Raw genomic sequence first — 20810 nt, forward strand, 5'->3', positions numbered from 1 at the left:
TAAGTTGGCATAAAATAATTTATGTCCAGGGGCGCAGCAAGCGAATTTTGCCCTATAACGCAGCTCCCTTTACTCCTACAATAATCTTTCTTATATGAAATTAAAAAATAATTAAATTCTCTATATAAAACCTTTATACAACTTTTATGTAACTTTACCACACTCCAAGATATTGAGGAATTAAGTTGGCATAAAATAATTTATGTCCAGGGGTACAACAAGACAAATTTGCCCCATAACTCAGCTCCCTTTACTCCTACAATAATTTGTCTTTTATGAAATTAAAAAAGAATTAAATTTCCTATATAAAACCCTAATACAATGTTTATGTAACTTCAACACAATCCAAGATATTGAGGAATTAAGTTGGCATAAAATAATTTATGTCCAGGGGTACAACAAGGCAAATTTGCCCCATAATTCAGCTCCCGTTACTCCTACAATAATTTGTCTTATATGAAAATAAAAAAAAATTAAATTTCCTATATAAAACCTTGATACAACTTTTATGTAACTCTAACATTATCCAAGATATCGAGGGGTGCAACAAGGCAAATTTGCCTCATAACTCGGCTCTTTTTACTCCTACAAAAATTTGTCTTATATAAAATTAAAAAAGAATTAAATTTCCTATATAAAACCTTGATACAACTTTTATGTAAGTTCAACACAATCCAAGATATTGAAGAAATAAGTTGGCATAAAATAATTTATGTCCAGGGGTGCGGCAAGCGAATTTTGCCCTATAACTCAGCTCCCTTTACTCATACAATAATTTGCCTTACATGAAAATGAAAGAGAATTCAATTTCCTTTATAAAATCTCTATACAACTTTCATGTAACTTCAACACTATCCAAGATATCGAGGACTTAAGTTGGCATAAAATAATTTATGTCCAGGGGTGCAACAAGGCAAATTTGCCCCATAACTCATCTCCCGTTACTCCTACAATAATTTGTCTTATATGAAATTAAAAAAGAATTAAATTTTCTATATAAAACCTTTATACAACTTTTATGTAACTTCAACACAATCCAAGATATCCAAGAATCAGTTGGCATAAAATAATTAATGTTCAGGGGTGCAACAAGCGAATTTTGCCCTATAACTCAGCTCCCTTTACTCATACAATAATTTGCCTTACATAAAAATGAAAGAGAATTAAATTTCCTATATAAAACCTTTATACAACTTTCACGTAACTTTAACACTATCCAAGATATCCAGGAACTAAAGCGGTGTGAAAAAAACCCTTTGACACACAAAAACACCAACCCCTTTCAACACAGATTTAATCGCCCAATCATCCCTCTCGCATACGAAAGCATTTATTGTTCGCCTTAATAGTCCCAAAACAAACATTTACACCCCCATCCCTTTCCCCTTTACCCACCGCATTGAAGGGATGCAAATAAAGAGGAAAACGTCCCCTAAAATTTATTATCGTTATGGAAAACCTGTCGCCCCCACCCCCTCCTCACGGTTTGACATGCGAGCCCTGTCAAACATTATAATCCCGACCAGTCGACGTCTCCCCGGCATTAAATTAAAAGGCGAGGGGTGGTGAGGGGGAGGAAAAGGGAACACTCCTGGCCCGCTTTCTTGTCAATGAGTTATGAAAGTGTCCTTATCGATCGGAAGTGGAGTTTTGTTCCTCAAAGGGTTGCCTAAGTGCGGCGGAAACCTTTCTTTACCCCCCTCGAATGTTAAATAATGCCCCTGCCCCTCCTTTCATCGATTTTCAGTTCATATGTTTGAGGTAAATTTTTAATTAAGCAACCCTTGGGTGTCCAGGGATTGTCATCATTTGGTACCTGGATGTACGAAGATCCAGAGGGAAACTGGAATAACAGGACACCAAGGGGAGCTCTAACTTAATATTATCTTAGATAATTTCTTCCAAGAAGTTGAGACGTTGTAATACCTATTACAGATGCTGCAGTTTATTGAGAATGGAAATCTTGAAGATCAGCCATTTGTCTTGGACCCCACTCCTCAAAAAGCTGGTTATTCAGAAAGAAAGAGATGGAAGAAGTTTGGACCCTGTATGAAATTTTTGGCGCATGCTTTTCCGATCATTATGCTGTTTATTTCATGCCAGTGGCCCAATTAGTTCTTCAGATTTTCCACATATTTGAAAATTGCTTAAGGGCAAGCTGGCTGGTGATCGTTGGGTCCATTTTTTCCAAAAATCTCGATTTTTATTAGCTTTTTCAAAAAAATTGTAGGAAGAAAAATTAAAGGTACACTCATAACCTACAAGATTTATTCTAAGCATTTTTGCTGTAGCACTTGTCATTTTCGAGATATTTTGAAAATTGCTTAAGGGCAAGCTGGCTGCTAAGTAGTGGGTCCATTTTTGCCAAAAAACTCGATTTCTATAAACTTTTTCAAAAAAATTGTAGAGAGAAAAATTAAAGGTACATTCATAACCTACCAGGTCTATTCCAAGCATTTTTGCTGTAGCACTTGTCATTTTCGAGATATTTTGAAAATTGCTTAGGAGCAAGCTGGCTGCTAAGTGTTGGGTCCATTTTTGCCAAAAATCTCGATTTTTATTAACTTTTTCAAAAAAATTATAGTAAGAAAAATTAAAGGTACATTCATAGCCTACAAGATCTATTCCAAGCATTTTTGCTGTAGCACTTGTCGTTTTCCAGATATTTTGAAAATTGCTTAAGAGCAAGCTGGCTGCTGATCGTTGGCTCCATTTTTTTCAAAAATCTCGATTTCTATTAACTTTTTCAAAAAAATTATAGTAAGAAAAATTAAAGGTACATTCATAACCTATAAGTTCTATTCCAAGCGTTTTTGCTGTAGCACTTGTCACTTTCCAGATATTTTGAAAATTGCTTAAGGGCAAGCTGGCTGGTGATCGTTGACTCCATTTTTTCCAAAAATCTCGATTTCTATCAGCTTTTTCAAAAAAATTGTAGGAAGAAAAATTAAAGGTACATTCAGAACCTACAAGATCTATTCCTAGCATATTTGCTCTAGCACTTGTCATTTTCGAGATATTTTGAAAATTGCTTAAGGGCAAGCTGGCTGCTAAGTGTTGGGTCCATTTTTGCCAAAAATCTCGATTTCTATCAGCTTTTTTAAAAAAATTGTAGAGAGAAAAATTAAAGGTATATTCAAAACCTACAAGATCTATTCCTAGCATATTTGCTCTAGCACTTGTCATTTTGCGAGATATTTTGAAAATTGCTTAAGGGCAAGCTGGCTGCTAAGTGTTGGGTCCATTTTTGCCAAAAATCTCAATTTCTATTGACTTTTTCAAAAAAATTATAGAAAGAGAAATTAAAGGTACGCAGATAACCTACAAGATTTATTCCAGGCATTTTTGCTCTAGGACCTACAGTTTTCCAGATATTTTCAAAATATCCTCCTAACAAATCGGCTCGATTTTTCGCAAAAACCCTGATACCGACTTTCCTCAGAGCATACAACCAACCCCTAAGATCCAGGACGCTAGCGCCAACCCTTCTGAGCCATAAAAATATTGCTCCAGGGTATTTACAAAGGGGTTCCCTTAAAATTTTACTGCCCGCACCCCTATAGGGTGATTTTATGCATTCATATTAAGCACCTATTTGAAAATAATGGAAAAGTGTCGGCCTGGCGTCAAAAACAAATTACGTAATATTTTCCATGAACTGTTGCTATACTCCTCCCCACCACCCTCACCGGTTAATATGGATTATTGACCAGTCGGGTCGTGATTAAGTTTAGGAGGGGAGCGGGAGGGTAATTATAACGGTCGACTTGTTTTTGAATATGTTTATGATTAGTATTAAATCGCTTAAAAACTAAACACTCGGGGAGGATTAATTGCTCTTCTCTCCCCCATTATACCCCTCACCCTCCACGAAATAAGAAGAATAGCGCGAGTGACATCAGTGAGTTATTAATTATTCTTGAAAGGGCACAAAAGCGGCCCTAATTGAAAGACTTACGATAAAAAAACGGCCATTGTTTGTTTTACTCGGTGGGGGTTCAATTTTTCCTTAAGGGTGGTTTTTCATTCCCGTTTGTTTTTCAGGTCAAAAAACGCATAAAAAAGTGGATGTGTGTGTCAACTGCAGTACTAAGGACCAGACATGGTATTCTGGACGACATGAAATCTAGGATAAACGCCGCAATTCGATGGATAAAACTCACCCTTATTTTCGTCTTGGTGGCCTCCGCTGTGGGTAAGTGAGAGAAAAAAACATTCACCGTCACCCCAATTGATTTGCACAGGGTAGAAAACATATAAATGCGCCCTTAAAAACGAGTTTAAAACTGCACTTTACGGATGATTGTAACGAGATACTTTGTAGCGAGGAGTTTTCCTGTAATCCGACGTCAAAGTTGTATCGACGCTTTGAAAAATTGATTAGGAGCCGAGAAAGGGTCGGGGTGTTATCTTTGAAGGGTTGATTTAAGTTTGTCTGGAGTTTTGCAGCCCTTTGGGGTGATAAGTTTCGCGATTTTAGTTGTTTCCGCGAATTCTGAGTTTGTCAAGTGGGTTTGTAGAAGTTTTACTGTTTTTTTTGGCTCAAAAGTCTCAGTTGCTGTTAACTTAAGGAAAAAGTTTTTATGTAGAAAGTTGTAGATCATGTTAGGCCTTACATGATTTATTCAATGCATTTTTGCTGTAATACTTGCAGTTTTGCAGATATTTGGAAAATTGCATTATGACACCCTAGTTACCAGCTGATGGCTCAATTTTTGGCGAAAATCTCAGTTTCTATTAATTTTATAAAAAAAAATATAGAATACAAACTTATAGACAATTTTATGTTCTATAAGATTTATTTCAAGCATCTTTGCTGTAGCACTTGTAGTTTTCCATATATCGTGAAAATTCCGTAACGACAAGTTGGTTCTTACTGGGCGGCTCAGTCTTTGCCAAAAATCTCAGTTCCTATCAATTTTGTGAAGAAACTTGTAGTATACAAACCTGTACACATTTTTATATTCTACAAGATTTATTCTAGGCATTTTTGCTGTAGCACTTGTAGTTTTCCATATATCTTCAAAATTCCGTAACGACAAGTTGATTCGTACTAAACGGCTCAGTCTTTGCTAAAAATCTCAGTTCCTATCAGTTTTATGAAAAAACTTGTAGTATACAAACTTGTACACAATTTTATATTCAAAAGATTTATTCTAGGCATTTTTGCTGTAGCACTTGTAGTTTTCCATATATCTTCAAAATTCCGTAACGACAAGTTGATTCATACTAAACGGCTCAGTCTTTTCCAAAAATCTCAGTTCCTATCAATTTTCTGAAAAAACTTATAGTATACAAACTTATACACAATTTTATATTCAAAAGATTTATTCTAGGCATTTTTGCTGTAGCACTTGTAATTTTCCATATATCGTGAAAATTCCGTAACGACAAGTTGGTTCGCACTGGACGGCTCAGTATTTGCCAAAAATCTTAGCTCCTATCAGTTTTATGAAAAAACTTGTAGTATACAAACTTGTACACAATTTTATATTCTAAAAGATTTATTCTAGGCATTTTTGCTGTAGCACTTGTAATTTTTTAGATATTTTAAAAATTCCGTAACGACAAACTGATTCTTAACTGATGGTTCAGTTTTCGGTAAAAATCTCAGTTTCTATCAATTTTATGAAAAAAATTGTAGTATACAAACTTGTACATAATTTTATATTCAAAAGATTTATTCCAGGCATTTTTGCTGTAGCACTTGTAGTTTTCTATATATCTTCAAAATTCCGTACCGACAAGTTGGTTCGTACTAGACGGCTCGGTCTTTGCCAAAAATCTCAGTTCCTATCAGTCTTATGAAAAAACTTGTAGTATACAAACTTGTACATAATTTTATATTCAAAAGATTTATTCCAGGCATTTTTGCTGTAGCACTTGTAGTTTTCCATATATCTTCAAAATTCCGTAACGACAAGTTGGTTCGTACTGGACGGCTCAGTCATTGCCAAAAATCTCAGTTCCTATCAGTTTTATGGAAAAATTTGTAATATACAAACTTATAGACAATTTTATGTGCTATAAGATTTATTTCAAGCGTTTTTGCTCTAGCACTTGCAGCTTTCTAGATATTTTAAGAATTGCGTCATGACAAGCTGGGTCGTCCTCGATGACTCGTATTCCATACCCTCCACTTAGTTTTGAAGGGGGAAAACTTGACAAAACGGGGAACAAAACTCACTCACATGTGGAATTTCCTTAGGATTAATCAGAGCAAATTACTGAAGTTGAAGAAGATGCAGCAGTTGAAAAAAATATAATCTCGACTAAGTCTCTTAAGTCGCATAAAGATGAATCAGAGATAACCCAAATAAATGTATATAGCCTTCGGTTTCATCCGGGACTGAATAAAACCCCTTCAGTTTTCTTCTCAATTTCCGATCAAATAGAATAAAACCCCCCAAAGGGTTCAGCCGGGAATCAGGACCGGTCTGGAAAGTTACGGTCACAATGGAACCGGCGCGACGAAACACCGCCCGACCAAGGGGTAAAATTTAAAATTTAGTTGCGAGCGCAAACTTTAAACCGGAATATAAGATCAAGAGGGGGGTTTCTTCGGTCCGGAGTTAAATAAATTCCGGGCCCAAAACGTCCCTCAGGAGCGCAAACTTATCCGGAGTAAGACATTTAAATTCGTTTCGCGATAAATTGGTTTTCTCAGGTTTTTTTGCCCTGGCTCTGACTATTCGGCATTGATTTCTATGGAAGAATTGAGATTTTTTTTCGTAAAAATTAGGAAATGTTCATCATGAGGGTCGAATGGGTCGGTTTTTGTCAAAAATCTCAACTTATATTGATTTTATGGTTAAACTTATAGTGTACAAAGTGATAGGCAATTTAGTGTGCTACAAGATTTATTTTAGGCATTTTTGCCGTAGGACCTATTGTTTTCCAGAAATATTGAAAATTGCATGATGACATACTGGTCGTCATTGGACGGCTTAGTTTTTTGCAAAAATCTCAGTTTCTATTAATTTTATGAAAAACCTTGTAGTATACAAAGTGATAGACAATTTCAAGCACAACAAGATTTACTTTAGGCATTTTTGCTGTAGGACCTATAGTTTTCCAGAAATCTTGAATATTGCATAATGACAAGCTGGTCACCATTGGTCTGCTCAGTTTTTCGCAAATATCTCAAATTCTATTCGTTTTATGAAAAAACTTGTAATATGCAAACTAATAGACAATTTCAAGAACAACAAGATTTATTCCAGGCATTTTTGCTGTAGGACCTATAGTTTTCCAGATATCTTAGAAATTGCATGATGACAACCTGGTCACCATTGGACGGCTCAGTTTTTCGGAAATATTTCAATTTCTATTGGTTTTATGAAAAAACTTGTAATATCCAAAGTGATAGACAATTTCAAGCACAGCAAGATTTACTTTAGGCATTTTTGCTGTAGGACCTATAGTTTTCCAGATATCTTGAAAATTGCATGATGACAACCTGGTCGTCATTGGACGGCTTAGTTTTTTGCAAAAATCTCAGTTTCTATTAATTTTATGAAAAACCTTGTAGTATACAAAGTGATAGACAATTTCAAGCACAACAAGATTTACTTTAGGCATTTTTGCTGTAGGACCTATAGTTTTCCAGAAATCTTGAATATTGCATAATGACAAGCTGGTCACCATTGGTCTGCTCAGTTTTTCGCAAATATCTCAAATTCTATTCGTTTTATGAAAAAACTTGTAATATACAAACTGATAGACAATTTCAAGTACAACAAGATTTATTCCAGGCATTTTTGCTGTAGGACCTATAGTTTTCCAGATATCTTAGAAATTGCATGATGACAACCTGGTCACCATTGGACGGCTCAGTTTTTCGGAAATATTTCAATTTCTATTGGTTTTATGAAAAAACTTGTAATATCCAAAGTGATAGACAATTTCAAGCACAGCAAGATTTACTTTAGGCATTTTTGCTGTAGGACCTATAGTTTTCCAGATATCTTGAAAATTGCATAATGATAAACTGGTCACCATTGGACGGCTCAGTTTTTCGCAAATATCTCGATTGCTAATAATTTTATAAGAAAACTTGTAGTGTACAAAGTGATAGACAATTTCAAGTTCAACAAGATTTATTCTAAGAATTTTCGCTGTAAGACTTATAGTTTTCCAGATATCTTGAAAATTGCATGATGACATACTGGTCGTCATTGGACGGCTCAGTTTTTCGCAAATATCTCAATTTCTAATAATTTTATGAAAAAACTTGTAATATGCAAACTGATAGACAATTTCAAGTTCAACAAGATTTATTCCAGGCATTTTTGCTGTAGGACCTATAGTTTTCCAGATATCCTGAAAATTGCATGATGACATACTGGTCGTCATTGGACGGCCCAGTTTTTCACAAATATCTCAATTTCCAACAATTTTACGAAAGAACTTGCAGTATACAAACTGATAGACAATTTCAAGCGCAACAATATTCATTCCAGGAATTTTTGCCCCAGGACTCGAAGTTTTCCAGTAAACGATGTCCATCCGAAACGAAATCAATTTAAAAGACACCCCTCCCCGCACCCCCTCCCTTGCCAAAGGGCGCATTGTAAAGTGACAAAGAATGTAATAAAGGGAAGCCTCGGAGCCCTCCCCAACCCCCTCCCGCCCCCCCCCCCCCCCCCACCGATTGTCCCTCACTTTGAAGTCGAATCGCATAATTAGTTGAGAACTACTACTGTTGCAAGAAGTAATAAAATGGCCGTTTAAATTATTCCGGAAGTATTTTGAGAGGAATTAAAATAAAGCAGAATGTTCGATTGCCGGGGACGGGGGTAACTACCCCGGGGGTGTAAGACGAAAGGGGAAGGGGAGGGAGGAACGGGATGAGCCCTTAGGTTCGATCAAAAAGGTCCTTGGTAGATTGTGTCTGTGTTTTTTTGGAGAGGGGAAAAGAAAAAATTATGGACGCCACTGGATTTGAAGAGAAAAAAGTGTTTTTTTTTTTTGCAGAAACTGAGGTGAATTAGGGTTTTTTTTGGCGTGGCTCAGTAACGTCACAAAAGCCCGTTTTTCATTAAAATTTGCCTAAAAAATTTAAATCGTAACCCTCCTGGTGCCGCCCCTGTAACTTTTAAATAATTTTAATTTTTCTTAGGGAAATTCTTTTTTAAGAAAAATGTCAAATTTTTACAACCATTTTCCAATTTGCTTTTTTTTAATAAAATTATCAAACCCTGTATAAATAAAGAAAAAAACAAGAAATGTTCAAATTTTATTATACAAAACCACCAACTATTGTTTGAAAAACCGCTGTAATAAAAGAATCAAAAAATGGTTTCTCTTAATTACTAAATAAAACTAAAATAAAAAAGTCTGTACCCCTGGTGGGACTCGAACCCACAATCCCCTGCTTAGGAGGCAGATGCCTTATCCATTAGGCCACAGGGGCTCGTGTTTTATTTCCACATTGCACCATTAGAATCTGCTTGTGATTCAAACTTACATTAAATATTAAATAATATACAGGGTGTCCTGGTTTTCATGGTCGATATTTAATACACAGGGTGCTCTTATAAAATTGAACTAAGGTGAAAAACAAAACCGTAAACACAGTTTTAGTGAGGCCTGAAAAGGACTTTTAACAGGAGGTGAAAAACTGGAAAACCCCCCTCCCCTCGTCTTACCCTTAATAACATCCGAGCTGAGAATCCACCCACGTTCGCTCAAAAACAATAAACCGCCACAATATACCGTGGCTAACGATATTAGCTTTCAGGCAGTCCTGTAGAAGCTCGAAATCCCGCAAGTTTAAAGGGAGCTCCATTGAAGCGCTCCTCCCTAAGTGCTACATTAAGACGTTTTAGGGTATAAAGGGTTTTAATTAGGAGAAGGGGGCGCCAGTAAATAAACCGGGAGAATACAGTCGTAATAATTAAAAAAAAAATCGAGGGGGGTTAAAAACGAGTTTATCCATCACGGACCTCATAGCGGCATAATTGACCCGATTATAAATTTAGTATTTTCCAGGGAATTTCCAGATGTTTTATGGGGGGGACGCACGGTCGCATGTGTGTTATTGTGTCGGAATTTTAAATCCGGAGTATTAACCGAAAGTCCATTATTAAATGAGGGCGCCCCTTCGACTGGGGAGGGGGTGGTTTAAGGGTTTGTCACTCGGAGGAACCGCAAATTCACCGCCGCGTTAAACTTTAAGGGAGTCTAACCGTAACTGCGGTTCGCCTTTTGGGGTATCTTGGGACATATAGGGGAATAGTGCAGGGATATTTCGGGAAAAATTAAATTTCAGGGTCAGGTCATATTTAGTAAGAAGCTCATGGGTTCAGAAGGTGTACAAGTAATCGCTTGGACAATGTCGAAAGCTTTACAGGAATCATCAAAGGATTTGCAAAAATTAAAAAATTCGCCTTGACATTGTCAAAGGCTTTATGCAAATCAAAAAATCTGTTTGAAATTTCGACTTATTGCCCCTAAAATAAATTGAAAACTGGCCAGAAAAGCCGCTAGAGCATTCTTTCTTAGATTTTTTGAGCTACTAACTCAAAAAATATTTCAGCTACGAAAAACGTTCATATATGAAAATATTCTTCCAAAAAAGCCTCAAATTCGAGTGAAACCCCCATCTGAGTGCGTTAAATAATTTTTGAAATATTTTATAAAAACTAATTTTTTTTTTTTGGAAATTTTTGAGCAAGTTCTGCTTAGCTTTTTTCCAGTCAATTGCTGACCTACCGCGATATTTCGTATGTCAAATCCATCTTCAGGGATCTCTTATAAATTCTGAAAAAGAATTATGAAAATATCTCAAGTGGTTTTTGAGTTATACCCGAAAATGTCAGAGAAGCTCTGCTAATTGCACATATGCTTTTACTCTATAGATGTTGCTTCACAAAACCGCCTCTAACTTAAAAATTATTTGAGCTACAAAAAACGTTAATATATGAAAATATTCTTCCAAAAAAGCCTCAAATTTGAGTAAAACCCCCATCTGAGTGCGTTAAATAATTTTTGAAATATTTTATAAAAACGATTTTTTTTTTGGAAATTTTTGAGCAAGTTCTGCTTAGCTTTTTCCCAGTCAATTGCTGACCTACCGCGATGTTTCGTATGTCAAATCCATCTTCAGGGATCTCTTATAAATTCTGAAAAAGAATTATGAAAATATCTCAAATGGTTTTTGAGTTATACCCGAAAATGTCAGAGAAGCTATACTAATTGCACATATGCTTTTACTCTATAGATGTTGCTTCACAAAACCGCCTCTAACTCAAAAACTATTTAAGCTACAAAAAACGTTAATATATGAAAATATTCTACCAAAAAAGCCTCAAATTTGAGTGAGATCCCCATTTGAGTGCGTTGAATAATTTTTGAAATATTTGATAAAAACTGTTTTTTTTTTTGGAAATTTTTGAGAAAGTTCTGCTTAGCTTTTCTCATTCAATTGCTGACCTACCACGACGTTTCGTATGTCAAATCCATCTTTAAGGATCTGCTTTAAATGGCGTAAAAGAATTATGAAAATATCTCAAGTGGTTTTTGAGTTATACCCGGAAATGTCAGAGAAGCTCTGCTAATTGCACATATGCTTTTACTCTATAGATGTTGCTTCACAAAACCGCCTCTAACTCAAAAACTATTTAAGCTACAAAAAACGTTAATATATGAAAATATTCTACCAAAAAAGCCTCAAATTTGAGTGAGATCCCCATTTGAGTGCGTTGAATAATTTTTGAAATATTTGATAAAAACTGTTTTTTTTTTTTGGAAATTTTTGAGAAAGTTCTGCTTAGCTTTTCTCCTTCAATTGCTGACCTACCACGACGTTTCGTATGTCAAATCCATCTTTAAGGATCTGCTTTAAATGGCGTAAAAGAATTATGAAAATATCTCAAGTGGTTTTTGAGTTATACCCGGAAATGTCAGAGAAGCTCTGCTAATTGCACATATGCTTTTACTCTATAGATGTTGCTTCCCAAAACCGCCTCTAGCTTAAAAAATATTTGAGCTACAAAAAATGTTGATATATGAAAATATTCTACCAGAAAAACCTCAAATTTGTGTGAAACCTCCTTATGAATGCATCAAATAATTTTTGAAATATTTTATAAAAACTAAGTTTTTTTTTTGGAAATTTTTGAGCAAGTTCTGCTTAAATTTTCTCAGTCAATTGCTGACCTACCGCGACGTTTCGTATGTCAAATACATCTTCAGAGATCTCTTATAAATTCTAAAAAAGGATTATGAAAATATCTCAATTGGTTTTTGAGTTATACCCGAAAATGTCAGAGAAGCTATATTAAGTGCACATATGCTTTTAACCTAAAACGTTGGCTCACAAAACCGCCTCTAATTTAAAAAATATTTGAGCTACAAAAAACGTTAATATATGAAAAAATTCTTTCAAAAAAGCCTCAAATTTGAGTGAAACCCCCATCTGAGTGCGTTGAATTTTTTTTGAAATATTTTATAAAAACTTATTTTTTTTCTTGGAAATTTTTGAGCAAGTTCTGCTTAGCTTTTTCCCAGTCAATTGCTGACCTACTGCGACGCTTTGTATGTCAAATACATCTTCAGGGATCTCTTATAAATTCTCAAAAAGAATTATGAAAATATCTCAAGTGGTTTTTGAGTTATACCCGAAAATGTCAGAGAAGCTATACTAATTGCACATATGCTTTTAATCTATAAATGTTGCTTCACAAAACCGCCTCTAACTTAAAAAATATTTGAGCTACAAAAAACGTTAATATACGAAAATATTCTACCAAAAAAGCCTCAAATTTGAGTGAGATCCCCATTTGAGTGCGTTGAATAATTTTTGAAATATTTGATAAAAACTGTTTTTTTTTTTTGGAAATTTTTGAGAAAGTTCTGCTTAGCTTTTCTCATTCAATTGCTGACCTACCACGACGTTTCGTATGTCAAATCCATCTTTAAGGATCTGCTTTAAATGGCGTAAAAGAGCTATGAAAATATCTCAAGTGGTTTTTGAGTTATACCCGAAAATGTCAGAGAAGCTATACTAATTGCACATGCTTTTACTCTATAGATGTTGCTTCCCAAAACCGCCTCTAGCTTAAAAAATATTTGAGCTACAAAAAATGTTGATATATGAAAATATTCTACCAGAAAAACCTCAAATTTGTGTGAAACCTCCTTATGAATGCGTTAAATAATTTTTGAAATATTTTATAAAAACTAAGTTTTTTTTTTGGAAATTTTTGAGCAAGTTCTGCTTAAATTTTCTCAGTCAATTGCTGACCTACCGCGACGTTTCGTATGTCAAATACATCTTCAGAGATCTCGTATAAATTCTAAAAAAGGATTATGAAAATATCTCAAGTGGTTTTTGAGTTATACCCGAAAATGTCAGAGAAGCTATACTAATTGCACATATGCTTATAACCTATAGATGTTGCTTCACAAAACCGCCTCTAACTTAAAAAATATTTGAGCTACAAAAAACGTTAATATATGAAAATATTCCACCAAAAAAGCCTCAAATTTGAGTAAAACCCCCATTTGAGTGCGTTAAATAATTTTTAAAATATTTTATAAAAACTAATTTTTTTTTTTTTGGTAATTTTTGAGCAAGTTTTGCTTAGCTTTTCTCATTCAATTGCTGACCTACCGCGACGTTTCGTATGTCAAATTCATCTTCAGGGATCTCTTATAAATTCTGAAAAAGAATTATGAAAATATCTCAAGTGGTTTTTGAGTTATACCCGAAAATGTCAGAGAAGCTATACTAATTGCACATATGCTTTTACTCTATAGATGTTGCTTCCCAAAACCGCCTCTAGCTTAAAAAATATTTGAGCTACAAAAAATGTTGATATATGAAAATATTCTACCAGAAAAACCTCAAATTTGTGTGAAACCTCCTTATGAATGCGTTAAATATTTTTTGAAATATTTTATAAAAACTAAGTTTTTTTCTTGAAAATTTTTAAGCAAGTTCTGCTTAGCTTTTCTCAGTCAATTGCTGACCTACCGCGACGTTTCGTATGTCAAATACATCTTCAGGGATCTCTTATAAATTCTGAAAAAGAATTATGAAAATATCTTTAGTAGTTTTTGAGTTATACCCGAAAATGTCAGAGAAGCTCTGCTAATTGCACATATGCTTTTACTCTATAGATGTTGCTTCCCAAAACCGCCTCTAGCTTAAAAAATATTTGAGCTACAAAAAATGTTGATATATGAAAATATTCTACCAGAAAAACCTCAAATTTGTGTGAAACCCCCATTTGAGTGCGTTAAATAATTTTTGAAATATTTGATAAAAACTAATTTTTTTTTGAAATTTTTAAGCAAGTTCTGCTTAGCTTTTCTCAGTCAATTGCTGACCTACCGCGACGTTTCATATGTCAAATCCATCTTCAGGGATCTCTTATAAATTCTGAAAAAGAATTATGAAAATATCTCAAGTGGTTTTTGAGTTATACCCGAAAATGTCAGAGAAGCTATACTAATTGCACATATGCCTTTACCCTATAGATGTTGCTTCACAAAACTGCCTATAACTCAAAAACTATTTGAACTACAAAAAAAGTTAATATATGAAAATATTCCACCAAAAAAGCCTCAAATTTGAGTGAAACCCCCATTTGAGTGCCTCGAATGATTTTTGAAATATCTTAGAAAAACTATTAATTCCTCATATTGCTTTTACCCTAAAATGTTGCCTCACAAAACCGCCTCTAACTCAAAAACTATTTGAGCTACAAAAAGCGTTAATATATGAAAATATTCTTCTAAAAAAGCCTCAAATTTGAGTGAAACTCCCATTTGAGTGCCTCGACTAAATTTTGAAATATCTTAGAAAAAGTATTAATTCCTCATATTGCTTTCACCCTAAAATGTTGCCTCACAAAACCGCCTCTAACTTAAAAAATATTTGAGCTACAAAAAACGTTAATACACAAAAATATTCTATCAAAAAAGCCTCAAATTTGAGTGAAACCCCCATTTAAGTGCGTTGAATAATTTTTGAAATATTTTATAAAAACTAATTTTTTTTCTTGGAAATTTTTAATCAAGTTCTGCTTAGCTTTTCTCAGTCAATTCCTGACCTACCGCAACGTTTCGTATGTCAAATCCATCTTCAGGGATCTCTTATAAATTCTGAAAAAGAATTATGAAAATATCTCAAGTGGTTTTCGAGTTATACCCGAAAATGTCAGAGAAATTACTTGGACATATGCGCTTACCCTATAGACCTTGCCTCACAACATCGCCTCTAACTCAAAAATTATTTGAGCTACAAAAAACGTTAATATATGAAAATATTCTTCTAAAAAAGCCTCAAATTTGAGTAAAACCCCCATCTGAGTGCGTTAAATAATTTTTGAAATATTTTATAAAAACTAAGTTTTTTTTTTGGAAATTTTTGAGCAAGTTCTGCTTAAATTTTCTCAGTCAATTGCTGACCTACCGCGACGTTTCGTATGTCAAATACATCTTCAGAGATCTCTTATAAATTCTAAAAAAGGATTATGAAAATATCTCAAGTGGTTTTTGAGTTATACCCGAAAATGTCAGAGAAGCTCTGCTAATTGCACATATGCTTTTACTCTATAGATGTTGCTTCACAAAACCGCCTCTAACTCAGAAACTATTTGAGCTACAAAACACGTTAATATATGAAAATATTCTACCAAAAAAGCCTCAAATTTGAGTGAAACCCCCAATTGAGTGCCTCGACTAATTTTTGAAATATCTTAGAAAAAGTATTAATTTCTCATATTGCTTTTACCCTAAAATGTTGCCTCACAAAACCGCCTCTAACTTAAAAATTATATGAGCTACAAAAAACGTTAATATATGAAAATATTCTACTAAAAAAGCCTCAAATTTGAGTGAAACCCCCATTTGAGTGCGTTGTTGTAACATCTCTTGTAGCGCCTATTTTTATAGATTTTTTAGCTGAAATATCCGAGAAACTTACGATGAACATTTTTTCTCAGTGTAATTTTTTTCTGATAAATTGACACTGTCAAAGGCCTCACGAAAATCACAACAACAAAAAAAAAACGTTTTCCAACGAAATTTCGACCCGTTTTAACTAAAATCAACTGAAAAGTTTCCCCCCGTAAATCTCATTTCTGGGAGCCTTTTCCGATGAAAATCCCTTAAGCCGACCGCAAACATAATTACGGGGGTAAAAAGTTCCATGTTCCCCGGGAAATTAATTGGGCGTCATTAAAGTATTATCGAGTCCAGCCTTCATTTATTTATTTATTTATATAAAAAAAAATTCTAAACCGCTTTTTCGTTATAATATATATATTTTTTCTGTTGAGGGAGAGGGGGTGGTGGTGGGAGGGGATGGGGGGTCGGAACAAAAACCGGCTTTTGCTTTTTGAAGTAATTATTCCGTGTGTCGGGCATGCATTTTAATTAAAATGGAGAAGTGAAGCCGGGCAAACATCGGCATTGTTGTCCCTCTTGCGCTAATTAGTTTAACGGGGGGGTTGAAAATTCCTCGCGCGCATTTTTTTTTCGCCTAAAATATTTCCAAAAAAATGGTGGGAGGTGGTGCGTTAATAAAGAGATAGAAGGAGATAGAGAGAGAAAAAAAAGAAACGCGGTTTTCCGGCGAAATAATGAAGAAAAGTTTACCGCGATTCGAAGCGGCTTCAATAGCAGCGACTCGTGGGGGACGAAAATAAAATTTTATATTCCGCGAAAAAAGAGACCGACTACTGTACAGGTTTCATTTAATAAAGTGTATTGAAATTTTTTAAATTAACTCGAGGGTGTCTCCCTCCTCCCCCTTCTACCCCCTCTCTCTAATTCTCCCTCTATTTTTCTACTAAGAAAAGTATTTTTACAAGCGCACAGGGGCGGACCGAGGAACCGTTCGATTATTTTATTTCCATTTCACACGGACTCCTGAGGATGAATTTGTTATCCGAAACAGGTCGATTTTGAATGACAAATTAATTCACGTGTTTTTTCTTTGAAAGTAGGAAATATGCCACTTTTCGACTATTAATGGCAACGTTTCGACCGTTGCAGGAATTCTAGGATCCATTGGTAAAATCGTTAAATTTTATAGGAGACATAAACATGAGTGAGATGGCGCGATATGAGAAAAGCCAGATAGAAAAAGAGAGAGAGAGACAAAGTCGAAAAAAAATCATAAGCCGTTTATTACAGAGAGAGTCAAAAAAGGAACGCTTTCAACTGGTATCTCCATTTTCCTCTCAATAATTTTTTTGACAGCTTTGACAGTCCGCCATTTTTGCTTAATTTTTGAGAAAAGTTAACTGTTATTGTGACATTTTTTGACACATGACGCTACGATATTCGTGACAGAGAGAGACGTACTTTTACAGGAGCAAAAAAAGATAAAAAATAGGTTTACTACATTTCTGGGCACTGCGTTAAGCAACCCCCTCCATAATTCTCTCAATGATTTTTTGACAGCTTTGACATTTACCAGGCCGCCATTTTTGTTTAACTTGTCAAAAAAATTAAGTGTCATTGTAACATGTTTGACACATGGCAGTGCTCTGTTAGAGAGATTAATAAAATATCTTTTAATGAGAAATGAAGGATAAAGAGAGAGGGAAAATCTATAGGAGAAAAAAAATAAGACAAAAATGGGTTTATTTTTTATCAAAGCACCTTGTTACACATGTTCATCTCAATAACTTTTTGACAGCTTTGACATTTGACTGTCCGCCATTTTTGCTTAACCCCTAAAAAACCGTCATTGTGACGTCTTTGACACATTGACAGTGCGCTAGTTTTGACATGAAAGATAAAGGGAGAGAGGTAGAAATTATTCGAACAAAAAAAGAGAAAAAAAATGGGTTTAATATTTATCTGGGTCTCTCATTAAACCACCCTCTTCTATATCACCTCAATAAATTTTTGACAGCATTCCACAGTTCGCCATCTTTATTTAACATCTAAGATAATTGAATTGTCATTATGACGTGTTGAACACAAGACAGTGCGCTATTTTTGACATGAAGTATAAAGCGAGAGGGGCAGAGATTATAGGAACAAAAAAAAGAGACAAAAAATTGTTTTTTACTTTTTACCTGGGCATCTCTTTTAAACAACCTCTTAATTTCAACTTCAATAATTTCTTTGACAGTTTTGGCATTTGAGAGGACGCCATTTTTGTTTAACCTTTAGGAAAAATCAACTGTCATTGTGACATCTTTGACATATGATTTTATTAACAATCTAACAGAAGTCAGTGGTCTGAAAAATACCTGGAAATAAATAAAAAATTACTGGAAGGAATTGAAAATTCCTGAATAAAATTCAGCTTCAACTGTCTGGAAAAAGTAAGAAATGGCCTTCAAGTTCTCCCGAACTGCCTAAAAAAAATTCAAACTGACCCCAATAACCTCGTATAAAGATATGAAATGGCTTCAAGTGCCTCAAAAAATTAAACAATGACCACAAATTGCCTGAAAATAAATAAAAAATGACCCTAACTGCCTGGAAAAAATTAACAACGTTTCCCAAATTGCCTAAAAATCAATAAAAAATGACCCTAAGTGTTGGAAAAAATTAAAAATATTCCTGATAATTAAATAAAATGACTTCAAGTGCCTGGAAAAATTAAACGATGACTCCCAAACACCTGAGAAATTAATATAAAATGACCCTAAATGCCTAAAAAAATTAAAAATTACCCTATCAATCTCGTATAAAAATAAGAAATGACTTCAAGTGCCTGGAAAAATTAAACGATGACCCCAAAATGACTGAAAGAAATTAAAAAATTATGCCAACTGCCTGGAAAAAAGTATAAACAGACTTTAAGTGCCTAGAAGAAATTAAAAATATCCCTAATGCCCTCGCATAAAGGTAAGAAATGAGTTAAAGTGTCTGGTAGAATTAAACCATGACTCTTTCAAACCACCCTCTCCATTTTCGCTTCAATCATTTCTTTGACAGTTTTGACACTTGACAGTCCACCATTTTTGTTTAACCTTTAACAAAAATCAACTGTCATTGTGACATCTTTGACACATGATTTTATTAACAATCTGACAGAAGTCAGTGGTCTGAAAAATACCTGGAAATAAATAAAAAATGACTGGACGGAATTAAAAATTCCTGAATAAAATTCAGCTTCAACTGCCTGGAAAAAGTAAGAAATGGCCTTCAAGTACTTCCGAACCCCAACTGCCTGAAAAAAGTAAAAAATAATGTTTTCAACAGCCTGAAAGAAGTCAATTGTGTAAAAAGAGACCCTAACTGCCTGGAAAAAATTAAGGATTTTTGGAAAAAAATAAAAAATGTTCCTGATAATTAAATAAGATGACTGCAAGTACCTGGAAGAATTAAACAATAACTCCTAAACAGCAGAGAAATAAATAAAAAATTACCCTAAATGCCTGATATGAAATGGCTTCAAGTGCCAGAATAAATTAAACAATGACCCCAACTACCTGAAAAAAGTAAAAAATGACCCTAAAAAATCTAAAATGACTCTTCTAATCTCATATAAAAATAAGAAATGACTTCAAGTACCTGGAAAAATTAAACAATGATCCCTAGATTGCTTGGAAATTATTAAAAAATGACCTCAACTACTTGGGAAATATTGGTTTAACTACCTGGTAAAAATAAAAAATGATGTAATCAACAGCCTGAGAGAAGTCGATTGTCTAAAAAATGACCCTAACTGCCTGAAAAAATTAAGGATTTTTGGAAAAAAATAAAATTGACCCTAATAACCTCATATAAAAATAAGAATTGGCTTCAAGTGCCTGATGGAAAAATTAACCGATGACTCCTGAACAGCTGAAAAATAAATAAAAAATGACCCTAAATGCCTGAAAGAAATTAAAAATTAATTGAAAAATTAGAAATTACCCTATAAATCTCGTATAAAAATAAGAAATGACTTCAAGTGCCTGGAAGAATTAAATAATGACCCCAAATTGCCTGAAAGAAATTAAAAAATGATGCCAACTGCCTCAATAAAATGGCTTCAGCTGCCTGGAAAAAGGCAGATTATAAGTCCCTAGAAAAAATTAAAAATGTCCCTAATACACTCGCATAAAGGTAAAAAATGGGTTGTAGTGCCTGAAAATAAATAAAAAATTAAAAAATTATGTAAACGAAAAATAACCAGAAAACCCCCAAATCTTATTTTTGGGGCCTTTTTCGATGAAATCTGATGACTCTTCATCTTGAAAAAAAAATGTTTCAGATTTGGACTCATTACCCCTAAAATCAATTGAAAAGTGACCAGAAAACCCCGGTGCCCTATTCGTGACAAAAGAGAGAGAAATGAAGGAAAAAAAGACACAGGGAGGTTTATTACATCTCTGGTCAGTCCGTTAAACCGCCCTCGAAAGCGATATCTTTAAAAATCCCCCTCTGTATCAAGGAAATCCAGTGGGAAACCCATAAATCCCGGACATCGAGTGGGACATTTTATAGTTTTTCCCCAGGAAGGCGATCGAGTCGAGTGGCGAAAAAGGCGAATAAGGGCCGGTCACGCAATAGTCGGGCCGTGATTGAGGGCCATCAAATCTGCCAATTTCACCCTTCTTCAGTTTTTCCACGACTGAGAATCTGCTGCACCCTTAAGGGCCCCACACTCGTACCTACAGATATAAAAGACCGAAAGTCCGTTCATTCCATAGGGAGGAGGGATGAAATGATCGGTTTTCCCAGGCAAAGCTTCTTGTTGCTACGTGAATATTTTGAGGGTTCTCGTGAATTTAACGCGCGGGTTAAATCAACAAAACGGGCGGAAAAGCGAGACGTTACGAGAGGGTGGGAAAATATCAACGAGGGGGTCGGCAAACAGCTTCTTTCGCTCGGTCTTTGGATAA

At 34.6% G+C, this 20810-nt stretch overlaps 1 protein-coding gene, 1 long non-coding RNA gene and 1 other non-coding gene across 5 annotated transcripts in view; 1 reads left to right on the plus strand and 2 right to left on the minus strand.

The window, feature by feature from the left end:
- LOC126747319 (uncharacterized) overlaps window positions 1-20810 on the minus strand; it is a 72434-nt gene that overhangs the window by 26521 nt on the left and 25103 nt on the right. The window lies entirely within an intron of this gene.
- LOC126747289 (hemicentin-2) overlaps window positions 1-20810 on the plus strand; it is a 242879-nt gene that overhangs the window by 5972 nt on the left and 216097 nt on the right. For all 3 annotated transcript variants that reach the window (XM_050455825.1, XM_050455826.1, XM_050455827.1), the window contains exon 2: window positions 4045-4195. In XM_050455825.1, the coding sequence (XP_050311782.1) occupies window positions 4069-4195 (127 nt within the window). In that variant the 5' untranslated portion in view covers window positions 4045-4068. The remainder of the gene's footprint in view (window positions 1-4044; window positions 4196-20810) is intronic.
- On the minus strand, window positions 9343-9415 carry Trnar-ccu (transfer RNA arginine (anticodon CCU)). The gene has a single exon. It is a non-coding gene; the product is annotated as a tRNA-Arg (tRNA).

The sequence above is a fragment of the Anthonomus grandis genome, chromosome 19, assembly GCF_022605725.1.
Source record: "Anthonomus grandis grandis chromosome 19, icAntGran1.3, whole genome shotgun sequence".
Classification (NCBI taxonomy): Eukaryota; Metazoa; Arthropoda; class Insecta; order Coleoptera; family Curculionidae; genus Anthonomus; species Anthonomus grandis.